Below are 15,663 nucleotides of genomic sequence, written 5' to 3'. Positions count from 1 at the left end.
AACTGTTAGTGTTCTCTCTTACCACAATGTTGACCTCCACAGTGCAGACATACTTAAAAGGTTGCTTTAATGTTTGCACATTGCCCACACAACTGCTTTATATACAAATCTAGAAAATTAAATTTCCTGAGGAAAATGTGGTGTGCTTGCTAGCTTGTTTGAAAGTATTTATGGTTGTGAAATAAGTTATAGTAGCGGTAGTGACCACAGTAGTAATGGTAATGACTGGTTATTTTTTTAAAGTAGGTAGATGTAAAAATGTATTGATTTATTGGACAGGATAGCCTGAACATGTAAAATATGGTTTAGTGTCTCTAGCTTATACAATTCAAAAGTTACTGTTGGTAGGTTAAATTGTGCTAATATATGAAAATGTATAAAGTTATAGTTTTGAAGTTGGGATAGTCTGAATATGTAAATGTTGGTTTGGTGTCTCTAGGTTGAACGGTACAAGAGTTACTGGTGGTGAGTTATTTAATGCAAATGTATAAAGTTATAATTGATAAACGTAAACCAAAAAATCAAGTTAGGATAGCCTGAACATTTTTTTTTTACCATTGAAGTCTATGGGCCTTTTTTTTCTCCATTGAAATGCATTGGGAGCTCATTTAAATATTGATATAGTTCCAAAAGTATAAATGCTGTTAAAGATATTTTATCAAGTAATCCGAGTTGGGCCAGTCTGGACATTTGGTAGTTGGTTTCATGTTAATAACTTAAATAGTTTTAAGCGCTAGAGTGGGTTAAAGAAATCAAATAATACTATAAAAGTACATTTCCTGAAGAAAATGTGGTGGGCTTGCTAGCTTGTGAAGAATTGATCGATAGGATAGGATAGCCAGAAGTTGGTTTGGTGTCTCTAGCTTGAACAGTCCAAGAGTTACTGTTGGTGCGTTATTTCATTCTATTTTATGCAAAACATTTTTTTTATAGTTCATAAAGGTTTTAGAGTAATTGAAGTTTGGATAGCCTGGATGTTTTATAGTTGGTCTTCTAGTTTAATTGACCAAGGAGCAGGACCATTTTGAAAGCAACCACTGTATTCCTATAGGTTCTCATTCAAACCCATGTTAATTTATGCACATTCCAAAAAAATGGTTATAGTTCCAAAAGTATACATAGTATCAAATATCCTTTGACAAACAATCTAAGTTGGGCCAGTCTGAACATATCAACTTTGGTTTGGTGTTGATAACTTAAACAGTGTAGGAGGATATAGGTCTAGAATGTTGGGGAGGTTTACCATTCAAGTCTATGGGCCTTTTTTTGCCATTGAAATGCATTGGGAGCTCATTTAATATTGTTACAGTTCAAAAAGTAGAAATACTGTCAATAATATTTTCTCAAGCAATCTGAGTTTGGGCAGTCTGGACATTTGGAAGTTGGTTTCGTGTTAATAACTTAACTATTTTAAGCTCTAGAGCGGGCTAAAGAAATCAAATAAATTGAGTATGAAAGAAATCTAGAGTTGTGCTTTGCCTTCAGCAAGCACACCTAAATATGGGGACAGGATGTGTTTTATCCTTACCTCCATGTCTATTAGTACAGTATTCTGTTTAGATTTGTCAAATCAAGCCCCAGTGTTGAACTCTTTATAAAGTACAGAAATATCTTCAAAGTGAGCCCAGTCTCCACTAAAAGCACTTGTAGCAGTATGCTGCATAGTTTGTTTGAGAAAAGCAGTACACACACATCTGTAAATCAGTTCTGTCCTAACACTGTGTGGGCAGAGTTCACACCCCTAGCCACAGACCAGAGCTCCTTCCCAGGAAGTTGTATTTTCTGAGGCTTGGCTGAATGTTTTCCAACTGAAAAAAATAAGTAATCAAACCAGTCGGCCGTACGATGGCTAGATGAAGGCCTTGCACTGAAAGCCAGCTTCTTTCCCACACTTAAGTAAATTATAGTCAGAGACTTCCCAAAACTACAGTTACAGGGTCTGAGGAGATTTGTAAAGAAAGGGAGGGTTTGAAGTGGTTACTCTCACTGGGACACTTACTGTGGAGAAAAAAAGCAAACAGAACATATTCTAAATATTAAACAGGATTTTCTGTGGACCGGCACATTGAAGAATGTGATAATGGGCAGAAAATTAGATTCAACTGGCAATTATAGACTATCAATTATAGCTGAATGAAACCACACCAATAAACATATTATATGCTCATTGGAGAGATTTTGATTCCACTGCACAAAAAAAGAGAGAAGAATGAATATGCAAAGGATTTGAAATTGAACCATGGAGTTATTTATTAGAAATGTTCACAAATGTTTATTGGCCCCAGTTGACTGGTATTACAATGCAGAACTTGTTTTAAGAAGATTGGGCACTGTAGTAGGAGAAGATGGGCACTCAGTATAACAGAAATTCTGGGGTTGTGCCAAGAAGAGCCCAGCAGGTTTAAATGCAGCCGAGCGACACACAAGTCGTGTCTCTCCTAGTCTGTCACACATCTAAATGGGGAGCCACTCCTCACGAGGGATGTTTAAGGTCACCTCCATATCCGGGGTGCATCTGGAATGAACACGACACACATTTAGAACCTTAATGCACACTGAACACCTTTTCCTTATGTACATACGTAGTATGCATTTGGAAATGTTAATTGCTTGTGAAGGCTTAATGCCATAAGGAGGAAAGTAGTTTGGTGCCATTACAAAATGCCCTTCAGAAATTAAATGATGATTAAGTATGGGCTATTCTTGATGGATACCTACAATCCTAATGAACAAATAAACATTGCACACAAAATTATACAGTACATGCACATCAAGTGTGTTCCCCAATTGACATCCTATGATAGATGTACTGTAGGCCACTTCAATTCTGATGTTTAAGACCTACATTTTCCATCCTAAAAATGGCCTATCTGAGTGAGAATAAATGAATGGAAAGTAACATCTCCCATTGCCATAAGTAATTCTGAAATACAGAATAAACAAGCTGGCAGCCGTTTCCCTATGGAAGACTGTATCATATCACGGAAGAAGGGAAAAAAACAGGTACGTTTATTTAAACATACTTTCTCCCCAAAAGTGACTAGAGTGAGAGAAATTAGTTGTATCTGTGTGGACTCGCTATTTACCAGCCTGGAAAATGACGAGTTTGAATCAGCCAGAGTCAATACAGCTAATTCCAATTAGAACATCTGCACTTACAGTTCAACTTCATATTTATAGGTGCCTATTTTAGGATTAAAACACGTCAGTGCAAAAAAGTTGTCATTGCTAAGTGAGATTCAGGATGTTTACCAAAAGCATTGTAATTTCGCAATATCCTAATTCAACATTAAATCTCCCTTATATAAAATGTCACGTGAAATTAATGTATTCCCCAGAGGGGAACATTTTATGATTGAATATTTGATGAGTTGTAGGTATGAGGGATTTTCATGGTCTACAGCGTGGAGTGTCATCTTGCTTTGGAACAGGCTGGGGGGAAATTTGAGCACCTTATTAACCTTTAATGTCAGACTGGGATTCACTCCGCTCTGCTGTACTTCTTCATTTAAATTTAAGATGGCGCTACAAGTCTGTTTTCAACCCTGGGTTATATTAGATGGTGATACCCCATTACTCTTTCCGAGACATCGATTTTGATGGAACAAGGAAGTGGTTAAATTCCTGTCACATGTCTATTAGTTCTGTCTAGATGGTTTTGTGACACTGATAAGATGTTAGATAGATAAACAAGCCAACAGTTCAGTGGGTATCGACAGTATATGGTTGGTATTATAACATTGTCATACTCTTTGCTTGGAGTTCTCAATGTACTACTCTTTGGTAATAGTTTCTTAAAGAAAAGAAGGCAAGTAAATTATCATTAGTAATTGTTTTAGTTTTAGAGATGCACTTTAGACAATGTGTCTTCTTATTGATGGGTGTTTTAAAGCCCCCCTCAAGAACCTTTTCCAAAGCCAGATTGTCTAAAGTGCCCACCCTCATGGCATGGATTGGTGATATCACACAACCTATTAAGAGCAGCAGTGTACAGTAAAGTGCCTTCCATCACCTTGACATACTTATCTGATTTGGGGAAAACGTCTTGGAAGATGTCTTTCCTGATGTTGGTCCGTGATATTTGTAGTTCCTGGACACTCTTGATCAGCTCTCTGTTCTTATCTTCCAGCTCCGCAATTTCCTGAAATGTTGAAAGCATGAGTGAGTGACACAGAAAGGAAGAAAAAAATACTTTTTCAATTACAGTCATTTTCCGATAATGCCATGGTAAAAATAAAAACAGGGTTATTTTCACATGTTGATGATGACCTGTATGGAGTTAGAGTGAGTCTGAGTCCATTATCACTAGTTGAAGTATCAAATTGGTAGAAATTTTCATAATTATTAACCAAACCTTTTTGTGGATTCCAATTTCTTTTTTTATCGTCTGATTATGTGCGGCCATCAGTTTGACGACACAGGGAATATATGAAACATTTTGCTGAAAACAGAGAGAAAGGAGTAAAGCCATGACAAATGGTGTCAACATCTACCCCTGCCAATAAAGTCTGACTTTAGCTCATTACAAAAAACCTCCACTGTTATTTTCACCTATAATCCAGATACACTTCAGAAATAGACCTATGCTGATACTTACTGAATGTTTGTATAAAACATTTTAGCGGCAATTGAGAATCATTCATCCACAAAGAACTATAGACCTTTGTATCCTATGTATTATGTTTGTGTCGAGTGTGTGATAATAGATGTTTATTTTATTTTTTGTATATAGCAGTGCTGTGTGTCCAAGACAATTTCCCCTGAGGAACAATGAAGTAAATCCTATCCTACCTTAGCTATGACAGAGAGGACTTCCTGCTCTTCGTGTTGGGATCGTCTCTCCAGGTACACCATCTCTGTCTGGCACAGCAAGTTCACGTCCTCATTCTCATCCTGGAACCACAGGAATAAACAGCACACAACATATGAGACTACAGCCTATTGCGTTCTATTGGAGGAAGTTGCCATTGAGAGACCTGTTGACCTGCTGTGTCTCTTTGAGTTTCTCAATCTCTCTCTTTATCTCGGCAATGCGCAGGGCCTTGACGGGGTACTCTTTATCCTTGTAGGTCTTCAGGGTGTGGAGCTCCGCCTGGGCGTTCACCAGCTCTGCCTTCACCCCCCTCAGCTGCTCATGGAGACCTGGCAAGGTAACACATCAAGGGCTTACCCACAGACACTTCAATCATAAATGAGGGAACGGCCCTGCATGCAAACACGTCTTCCCTTTTGAGTTCCCAAACACCAATCGACCAGATTTTCCTTGCACTGTCACACATGCACACACACAACAATAATATTTAATATCGACATTCACACGCACATTTACTGTAAAACAAAAGAGTATTCATAATTTACAAGCACACTTGACTTACTGTACTACTATATTTGCTTATGATTTATAATTCTCACTCTGCCAAAGGCATCTCAATTAATAAAAACTGAACTTTTTGTTGCCTCTGCATTATACATTATTTATAATATCACCACTTACCCCAAAGTCTGTTCTTTGCAGCAGTCTCAGCCTCCTGGAGCTCTGTCTTGGCCTGCTCCATCTGACTGTGGCTCCAGCTGTTGAATGCAGCTATAGAACTCTTACAGAGAAACAGGGTAGACTTTATTTATTCAGGGTACCAATAATATGCTTTTATATAATGGTACAAATGGTGGTATTGGTTTACCATATTACAAGAGTCTTAGTACGTCTGAACTTCAAGGAGAATATCAGGTTCTGAGATAACATAAAGAAAGGTGCTCACACTGTTACAGCTGATGTTGCCCTATAGCCTAACTGACCGTTACAGCTGATGGTGATCTATAGCCTAACTGACCGTTACAGCTGATGGTGATCTATAGCCTAAATGACTGTTACAGCTGATGGTGATCTATAGCCTAACTGACCGTTACAGCTGATGGTGATCTATAGTCTAACTGACCGTTACAGCTGATGGTAATCTATAGTCTAACTGACCGTTACAGCTGATGGTGATCTATAGCCTAACTGACCGTTACAGCTGATGGTGATCTATAGCCTAACTGACCGTTACAGCTGATGGTGATCTATAGCCTAACTCACTGTTACAGCTGATGGTGATCTATAGCCTAACTGACCGTTACAGCTGATGGTGATCTATAGCCTAACTGACTGTTACAGCTGATGGTGATCTATAGCCTAACTAAGCGTTTCCAAAACTCAGCCCTGGGGACCCCAAAGTGTGCACATTTTGTTTTTTTGCCCTAGTACTACACAGCTGTTTCAAATAATCAAAGCTTGATGATGAGTTGGTTATTTGAATCAGCTGTGTAGTACTAGGACAAAAAACAAAATGTGCACCCCTTGGAGTTTGGGAAACGCTGGCTTAACTGACTGTTACAGCTGATGGTGATCTATGTGTTGATACTCTGTTCTTCTATCATATCTACAGTATACTTGGTACTTATGTAGTTCTAGCATATCTAGAGAATACAGTTACATGTGAGTGCAGTAAAATAGACAGTGAGGTGCTTGCCCAATCTATTTGAGTGAGTACTCTAGGACACAAGTGTGTCCTGTCGTCAATGGAGCAGATATAGAGCAATAGAATGACATAGATTCTATGTACTCACCCCTAATTTGTCATGCCGGATGAGGAATTCCCTGGCACTGGACACTGACTGTCTGTCTGTACTGTCTATCTCCCCGGCCATACGGACGTTGCTCTCCTGCAGCAATGCACAGTGCTTCTCCAGCTCCACTAGGGCCTTCTTCCTCGACATAATCAGCAACTGAAAGTGGTTGTTATTTGTTTATTTACATGTAAAATTAAATACCTTTCCTATTTATGCAGTATTGTGTTTTAAGTGTAGATATTGTGGTCTGGTGCACACTTTATAACGTGTCTCTAAATCACACCTCCCTTGTACTTGATTGATCAATTAAGGTCACTGATTTGTTAGGAACTCCCCTCACCTGGTTGTCTTAATTGGACACAAATTAAAAGGAAATAATAAAAACTAGTAATAATTTTGACACAGCTGGTCTAAATCTATTACTGCCATGGATTATTTCTTATGGCGTATTACTCCCTCTAGTGGTTGACTGTGGCTATTGACTCAACATGATGACAGGAACGTCTACTATTCAATAGCTGAGGATTTTACTGATCACTTTTACTGATCACTTATTTAATATTTAATTTATTTAAATACGTTCAGTGTTTTGATATTTTCTTGTTTCTTCAAAGTGATGGGGTCCAGCTTCACTCTTTCGTTCCTCCTCCGTCGAGAGAGTCGTCCCATAGATGACACAGTGGACTCTTCATGGCCAGTGTTGGGGCGAGACTTCCCTGTCAAAGGCAAAACAGGAAGTCAACCATTTTAGTTAATTTCCCATTGACAATTTATGCCTTCTGCATCATATGAAGCTGGATTTTCATTCAGTGAATCTTTTCCTTCCAGCATGTGTCAACCTAATCTCCTCAATTTAACATATTTTACCTTCAAAGATGAGTTCATAGCTTACCTGGCTTGTCGGTTGTTGGGAAAAAGTTATGGGTGGCAGAGGTCCCACTCTCCTCTCTCCCTGTGGCTGGATAACGCTCGCTTGGTGAGCCAGTAGTCTTGTTGGGCAGTGGGGGCAAAATCACCCAGGGAGGGGGCTCTGTCTTGCTCCTGTTGCATCTCTCCCACTTGCTGTAGTCCTAAACAGATATTACTATGTATTGTGTGTGTGTGTGTGTGTGTGTGTGTGACTTATGTCTGTCTGTCTGCCTCCCTGTCTGTCTATGGTTCTGTCTCTATCTTCTATATATGTATGTATGTATGTATGTATGTATGTATGTATGTATGTATATATAATGTGTGTGTGTGTGTGTGCTCATCATCATGACAATGAACTTACCAATATCTTGAAATCTTCCTTCAGTGACTTGACAAGATGGTTTGGCAGTACATTCATTATGTTTTTACATCAATACCTTGAAAAAATTGATTCCAAAGCTGAACTTGCAGCATAATAAGTCATTCTAACTTTTGCAATATAAATACGACTTGCAACCTTGCAAATGTATCTTTAGCCTAGCTGCATAACATAAAAGTTACTCCGGAATGTTCTGTAACGCTTCTCTTCGTCATAGCAACCACATCGACGACGAAAAAGACCGCCACCTACTGGAACATGGACGAAGCTATGGACGAAACATTCTGGATTCGAATTTGGGTAACCGAAAAGGTTACACTGAGGGCGGATCCGGGAGATTAACATACGTAGTAGGCAATATTTTGCCTGTATTCATTTTTTAGCGTGCATTTAGTCTACATACAAGTTCAACCATTTATTTGGGAAAAAAATAGTAAATACAAATTTAGCAAGTTGGTGTGACACCGAGATTTGCACTTCTCTGAAATGAGAACACAATTCTTCCATAATAGGTTTTTCAATGTGATAAAGCATCGCAGATTGTCGGTGCAATCCGTACTCAATATCCGACAAAAGTTGAGGAACAATACAATTAAAATACAGATTGTATTTTACATGAATTAAAATTAATCTATAAAACTATCTGAATATGTGACATTGATTTGTAATACATCAAGTTTCATCATACATAGAGCTGCATATAATCTTTCACTTTACAATGTTTTATCTTATTGTCTGTGAACAAGTATTAGCATACAATTGTGGATAGAAAGATGAGTTAATACAGCTGAAAAATAACAGGTTGTAAAAAGTTGTCCATTTGAGAGAACCTGTTAACAGAACAAATAAAAAATATACAACAGATAAACATCAGTTGTGATATCACAAAATACAAATGACAGTATAAAGTTACACAATTTTGTACAATATTTACAGACTGAACAGATGAGATTATTGTTGATTTAACCCAAACAATATTCAAGACAATGACCTGGGCACCATGTTTGCATAATAGGCCAGTAGCTGCAAGATTTTGAGTAATTTTGACAAATCCTCTTGAGATTCTTGTTGTGCATCTGAAATGGCACCCTATAGTGTACTACTTATAGGAAATAGGGTGCCATGAGCTCTGGTCAAAAGTAGTGCACTGAATTGGGAAAACTGTGCCATTGGTCAGGGTCGCTGTGGAATGTTGAATGTTTTCATCTTGACAAGTCGAAGGGTTTCAGTGTCTCATCTCATCTTGCTCTCTTCAGTTCAGACCGCGTTGTTGATGTCCATCTGGCTGACCAGCGTCTGCAGCATTTGCGAGCGCAGTTTGCTGACCTCCAGAACAGCTTCGTGGTTGACTGACTCAGTGTCGTCATAGCTCTTGACCACCTTGTTGGTGATGAGAGAGAGGCCAAACACCCTCATGCCACATTGTGTGGCTACCACCACCTCTGGTGCTGTGCTCATTCCTATGAGGAGAAGAGGAGAGGAGAGAAGATAAAAACACCTACTGCTACTCCTACATACTAGAATGCATTAAAGTGGGGACCTTCATGTTTATGAAGTAATAAAAGTCTAATGCACAAAGCATATCTCAGATGTCTTATAAAATGTTGCCCTAAAATTATATCTTATCATGGCAACAATCACCAACCACTTAAATAGACAAATCTATCTAGCAGGCACTGTTAGCAAGAGAACAAAAACAGATCTGGGACCATGCTAGAATCTATAATCTATCTGGAAGTGAACAAGTACTAGTTCTCTTACCCACAGCGTCCACCCCTAGTCTGTGAAGAAGTCTGGCCTCTGCGATGGTCTCGAAGTTGGGCCCTCCCACCATACAGTAAACCCCCTCCTGGACAAATTGAGAGACGTCCATGCTCTTACAGAGGTCAAAGGCTATTTTCTGCAGGTCCTTGCCATACACACCAGACATGGGAGGGAACCGGGGACCAAACCTGGTCAACACAAAACAATATGAATGTGTTGTTCAAATATGTTCAAACAAGAGAATTGTGGCTAATGAAGCATGTAGGCTACTGAACCACAGCACTAAAGGGTTACATAGCACCAAGCGCTCTTAGAAGTCGTTTCTGGTATTTTGTCACGTTCGTCATAAGGAGTAGACCAAGATGCAGCGTGGTATGTTTCCATCCTTTATTTTGGAATAGAAAACATCAAAGAACAAAACAACAATACGAACCAACGAAACGTGACGCTAGAATAATGCTCACAGGCAATTATACATAGACAAGATCCCACAAAACACAAAGGGGAAATGGCTGCCTAAATATGATCCCCAATCAGAGACAACGATAAACAGCTGCATCTGATTGGGAACCATAACAGGCCAACATATACATATAAACACCTAGATGACCCACCCTGGTCACACCCCGACCTAACCAACATAGAGAATAAAAAGCTCTCTATGGTCAGGGCGTGACATATTTTGAGGTTGTTTGTGGTAATTAGTTAGTAGGACCTATTATAAAGTGGGAACCACTGACCTAGACTAGAAGATCTCACTCACTTGTCATCATTGGGTCCATCGAGGGGATTGAGCCCAGTCAGGCCAGGGAAGTTGATGTGATCTTTGATGATCATGATGTCCCCAACCTGGTAGCTGTCTGCCAGTGAGCCTGCTGCATTGGTCACAATCAGGGTCTCAAACCCCCAAGAGCTTAAATACCCGCACAGGAAAGGTAGTCAGAGAGAGAAAGAGAGAGCGAAAGAGAGAGAGAGAGAGATAAGGAGAGAGAGAGACAAGGAGAGAGAGAAAATTATAGTGTTAACCCAAAACAAGTTGCAACACAACACAGCTCACCCCAAATTCTGCCACCACAGATACGTCTCAAATGGTACCCTATTCCCAAACAGTGCACTAGTTATAGTGCACCAATCTATGGGCGCTAGTCAAAAGTAGTACACTATGTAGGGAATAGGATGCAATTTGGGACATAGCAATGGACTCAGTTAGCTATCCTAAAGGAGGAATCGCTTATCTACAATCTCATCAATCTCATCAATCTGAAGAGAGTCAGGAATAGCCTAGCAATGCTCTACAGTAGTTATACATTATGTTGACATGCATGAGAGCAGAGCATGTCAACACTGTGTAGCAGAGCATGTCAACATCATGCAGGTTTTTTCATCTAATGAACAAATGCAGAGCTGTGGCTGTGGAAAAGTGTGAATTTCTTCTGTTTCTCATAGCCTTTCAAGGTCCTGATAAAGGCCTGGTGGGATGAAGCGTCATGCTTATAATCTTAAAATAATAATATTAAATTGTGAGTGAGAGTTTCCCCCTGTATTCATTTTTTCTCTCTAATAATGCTCTAGGTTCATACCATTTAAAGGCCAGCCATAGAGCATACATATTAGGAACTATGTCAATCCTCCACTAACATTCCTCCTCAAGAAAAAAAAAAAGTGGTGTCATTTTAAGTGGAACTGAAACACTCAAATCAACCAACAATATTGTTTTACATGTCAATGTTAGGTTACCTTGTTGAATGTGATGTTATGAAAATGCTTTTAGAACATAATATTATACATTTTTCAAGCGCCTCACACAAGTTGAGAGAGATGTGGTCACAGCCATATTGAAACAACGTTATGGGAATGGTAGAGCTTCCGTGAGACTACTTTGCTCATGGCTTTTCGATCAAGACTCTGATCAAGAAGTGAATAAACTAAAACTACCAATTTGAGATGGAAACCCATAAAATACTAACAGGCATGTTAACAAGCCTGTATAGTATGGTCAAAACTGCACTTGCATAACTTTTTGGCTCATTCAGCTGTAGGCTACATTACAATGATTTTTCACATTGGCAGGGGCATCGGATTTACTGTTACTCGACATTAGCAAGCTAGCTAAATGCACAATGTCCACAATAACAAAGCATGTAGCTAGCATCGAATAAGCATGTAAAGTCCAGTCAAAAACCCAGTTGCACATAGTGCCCTCCAAGCTCAGGGCCCTAGATCTGAAACCCGCCCTGTGCAACTGGATCCTAGACTTCCTGACGGGCCAACCCCAGGTTGATGAAGGTAGGCAACAACCACTGCTCTGCCACACTGATCCTCAACACGGTGGATCAGTTCCCTCTTGTACTCTCTGTTCATCCATGACTGCATAGCCACGCACGTCTCCAATTCAATCTTCAAGTTTGCTGACGACACAGCAACGACGAGACAGCCTGCAGGGCTGAGGTGAGAGCCTTGGCGGAATGGTGCAAGTAAAATAACCTCTCCCTTGATTGTCAACGAGGAGGTGATTGTGGACTACAGGAGACAGCAGAGAGAACATACCCTCATCCACATCAACATGGATGCAGTGGAGAGGGAAAAAAGATTCAAGTTCCTCTGCGTGCACATCACTGTGGACCTGGAATGGTCCTTCCACATAGACAGCGTGGTAAAGAGGGCGCAACAGCGCCTCTTTAACCTCAGGAGGCTGAAGAAATTTGGCTTGGCACCTAAGACCCTCATGCACCATCGAGAGCATTCTGTTGGGCTGTATCACCGCCTAGTACGGCAATTGCACCGCCCGCAACCGCAGGGCTCTCCAGGGGGTGGTGAGGTCAGCCCAACGCATCACCAGGGGCACAGTGCCTGCCCTCCAGGACATCTACAGTACCCAGTGTCACAGGAAGGCCAAGAAGATCATCAAGGACCTGAGCCACGGCCTGTTCAGCCTGCTACCATCTAGAAGGCGGAGACAGCTGAGACCGAGAGACTGATAACAGATTCTCCAGGCCATCTGACTGTTAAACAGTCATCACTAGCCGGCCTCCACCCAGTACCCTGCCCCAAACCTTAGTCACTGTTACTAGCCGGTTACCACCCGATACTCTACCCCGCACCTTAGAGATTGCTGCCCTATATACACAGAGTCCTTGAACACTGGTCACTTGAATAATGTTTACATACTGTTTTACCTACTTTATATGTATGTACTGTATTCTAGTCATGTCTTACCCTATATAACTACTGTTGTACACACCTTTTCTGTTCATATATTGTCCATACTGTCTATACACTCCATTATCTATATAACATCTACTGAACAAAAATATAAATGCAACATGTAAAGTGTTATTTCATGAGCTGAAATAAAATATCTCTGAAATTTTCCAGACGCACAAATTTGTTTACATCCCTGTTAGTGAGCATTTCTCCTTTGACAAGATAATCCATCCACCTGACAGGTGTGGCATATCAAGAAGCTGATTGAACAGCATGATCATGACACAGGTGGACCTTGTGCTGGGGAGAATAAAAGGCCACTCTAAAATGTTCTGTTTTGTCACACAATACAATGCCACAGATGTCTCAAGTTTTGAGGGAGCGTGCAATTGGTGCAGGAATGACCACCAGAGCTGCTGCCAGATCGTTTAATGTTCATTTTCTCTACCAACGTCGTTTTAGAGAATTTTGCCTCACAACCGCAGACCACATGTAACCACTCCAGCCCAGGACCACCCTATTTGGCTTCTTCACCTGCGGGATCGTCTGGGAACAGCCACCTGGACAGCTGATGAAACTGGGTTTGCACAACCAACATTCTTTGGCACAAACTGTCAAAGGCCATCTCAGGGAAGCTCATCTGCATGCTTGTAGTCCTCGCCAGGGTCTTGATTTGACTGCAGTTTGGAATCGTAACCGACTTCTGTCGGCAAATGCTCACCTTCGATGGCTGAAGTGTGCTCTTTATGGATGAATCCCGTTTCAATGGCGTCGTGTTAGTGAGCAGTTTGCTGATGTTACCGTTGTGAACAGAGTGCCCCATGGTGGTGGTAGGGTTATGTTATGGGCAGGCATAAGCTACGGACAACGAACACAATTGCATTTTATCGATGGCAATTTGAATGCTCAGAGATCCTGAGGCTCATTGTCGTGCCATTCATCCACCGCCGTCACTTCCTGTTTCAGCATGATAATGCACAGCCCCATGTTGCAAGGATCTGTACACAATTATTGGAAGCTGAAAATGTCCCAGTTCTTCGATGGCCTGCATCCTCACCAGACATGTCACCCATTGAGCAGGTTTGGGATGTTCTGGATGGACGTGTACGACAGCGTGTTCCAGTTCCCGACAATATCCAGCAACTGCTCACACCCATTGAAGAGGAGTGGGACAAGATTCCACGGGCCACAATCAATAGCCTGATCAACTCTATGTGAAGGAGATTTGTCACGCTGCATCAGGCAAATGGTGGTCACATCAGATACTGACTGGTTTTCTGATCCACGCCCCTACTTTTTTTAAGGTATCTGTGACCAACAGATGCATATCTGTATTCCCAGTCATGTGAAATCCATAGATTAGGGCCTAATGAATTTATTTCAATCGACTGATTTCCTTATATGAACTGTAACTCAGTCAAATCTTTGAAATTGTTGTATGTTGCATTTATATTTTTGTTCAAGTTTGAACACACCTATCCATTCAAGGGTTTTCTTTATTTTTACTATTTTCTACATTGTATAATAATAGTGAACACATCAACACTATTAAATAACACATATGGAATCCTGTAGAAACCAAAAAAGTGTTAAACTAATTAAAATATATGTTATATTTGAGATTCTTCAAAGTAGCCACCCTTTGCCTTGATGACAGCTTTGCACACTCTTGGCATTCTCTCAACTAGCTTCACCTGGAATGCTTTTCCAACAGTCTTGAAGGAGTTCCCACATGCTGAGCACTTGTTGGCTGCTCTTCCTTCACTCTGCGGTCCGACTCAGCCCAAAGCATCTCAATTTGGTTGAGGTCAGGTGATTGTGAAGGTCAGGTCATCTGATGCAGCACTCCATCACTCTCCTTCTTGGTCAAATAGCCCTTACACAGCCTGTATGTGTGTTGGGTCATTGTCCTGTTGAAAAACAAATGATAGTCCCACTAAGTGCAAAACAAATGGGGTGGAGTATCGCTGCAGAACGCTGTGGTAGCCATGCTGGTTAAGTGTGCCTTGAATTCTAAATTAATCACTGTGTCACGGCCGTTGTAAGAAGAGGACCAAGGCGTAGCGTGGTGAGGGTACATTCTCTTTTTATTAGAAAAGACGCCGAACAAAACAATAAACACTACAAAACAAACCATGAAGCTAAAGGCTAAGTGCCATAAACAAAGACAGGTGGGAAAAGGCTACCTAAGTATGGTTCTCAATCAGAGACAACGATAGACAGCTGTCCCTAATTGAGAACCCTACCCGGCCAAAACATAAAAATGCAAATAATAGAACATAGAATACCCACCCTAACTCACACCCTGACCAAACCAAAATAGAGACATAAAAAGGATCTCTAAGGTCAGGGCATGACACACTGGCAGTGTCACCAGCAAAGCACCCCCACACCATCACACCTCCTCCTCCGTGCTTCACGGTGGGAACCACACATGCGGAGATCATCCGTTCACCTACACTGCGTCTTACAAAGACAAGGCGTTTCGAACCAAAACTCTCAAATTTGGACTCATCAGACTAAAGGAAAGATTTCCACCGGTTTAATGTCCCTTGCTTGTGTTTCTTGGCCCAAGCAAGTTTCATCTTCTTATTGGTGTCCTTTAGTAGTGTTTTTTTGCAGCAATTCAACCACGAAGGCCTGATTCACACAGTCTCCTCTGAATAGCTGATGTTGAGATGTGTCTGTTACTTGAACTCTGTGAAGCATTTATTTGGGCTGAAATTTCTGAGGCTGGTTACTCTAATGAACTTATCCTCTGCAGCAGAGGTAACTCTGGGTCTTCCTTTCCTGTGGCG

The 15,663-nt window shown here is 40.7% G+C and overlaps 2 protein-coding genes across 3 annotated transcripts; both read right to left on the bottom strand.

Annotated features, from left to right (window-relative positions):
• Window positions 1-2,225: 2,225 nt before the first annotated feature.
• On the bottom strand, window positions 2,226-8,130 carry c12h20orf96 (chromosome 12 C20orf96 homolog). 2 transcript variants are annotated; one of them, XM_071336001.1, is made up of 10 exons: window positions 7,880-8,130; window positions 7,502-7,679; window positions 7,189-7,325; window positions 6,607-6,765; window positions 5,495-5,594; window positions 4,985-5,142; window positions 4,792-4,893; window positions 4,355-4,441; window positions 4,013-4,141; window positions 2,226-2,515 (listed from the first exon to the last, which is right to left on the bottom strand). In XM_071336001.1, exons 1-10 carry the CDS (start codon window positions 7,934-7,936, stop codon window positions 2,474-2,476), a joined length of 1,149 nt encoding a protein of 382 aa, XP_071192102.1. In that variant the 5' UTR covers window positions 7,937-8,130; the 3' UTR covers window positions 2,226-2,473. The 2 variants fall into 2 exon arrangements, with proteins under 2 accessions (XP_071192102.1, XP_071192101.1); XM_071336000.1 differs by having other exon boundaries at window positions 4,023-4,141.
• A 169-nt stretch (window positions 8,131-8,299) lies between these two features.
• LOC139535974 (purine nucleoside phosphorylase-like) lies at window positions 8,300-10,147 on the bottom strand. Its single transcript, XM_071336006.1, has 3 exons — window positions 10,095-10,147; window positions 9,659-9,849; window positions 8,300-9,357 (listed from the first exon to the last, which is right to left on the bottom strand). The coding sequence occupies exons 2-3, from the start codon at window positions 9,825-9,827 to the stop codon at window positions 9,155-9,157; spliced, it is 372 nt and encodes a 123-aa protein (XP_071192107.1). The 5' UTR covers window positions 9,828-9,849; window positions 10,095-10,147; the 3' UTR covers window positions 8,300-9,154.
• Between the last annotated feature and the right edge of the window lie 5,516 nt (window positions 10,148-15,663).

This window comes from Salvelinus alpinus, chromosome 12 (assembly GCF_045679555.1).
Source record: "Salvelinus alpinus chromosome 12, SLU_Salpinus.1, whole genome shotgun sequence".
NCBI classification, from domain to species: Eukaryota; Metazoa; Chordata; class Actinopteri; order Salmoniformes; family Salmonidae; genus Salvelinus; species Salvelinus alpinus.
The sequence above is the reverse complement of the archived record's forward strand: the minus strand, read 5'-3'. Positions and strand labels throughout refer to the sequence as shown.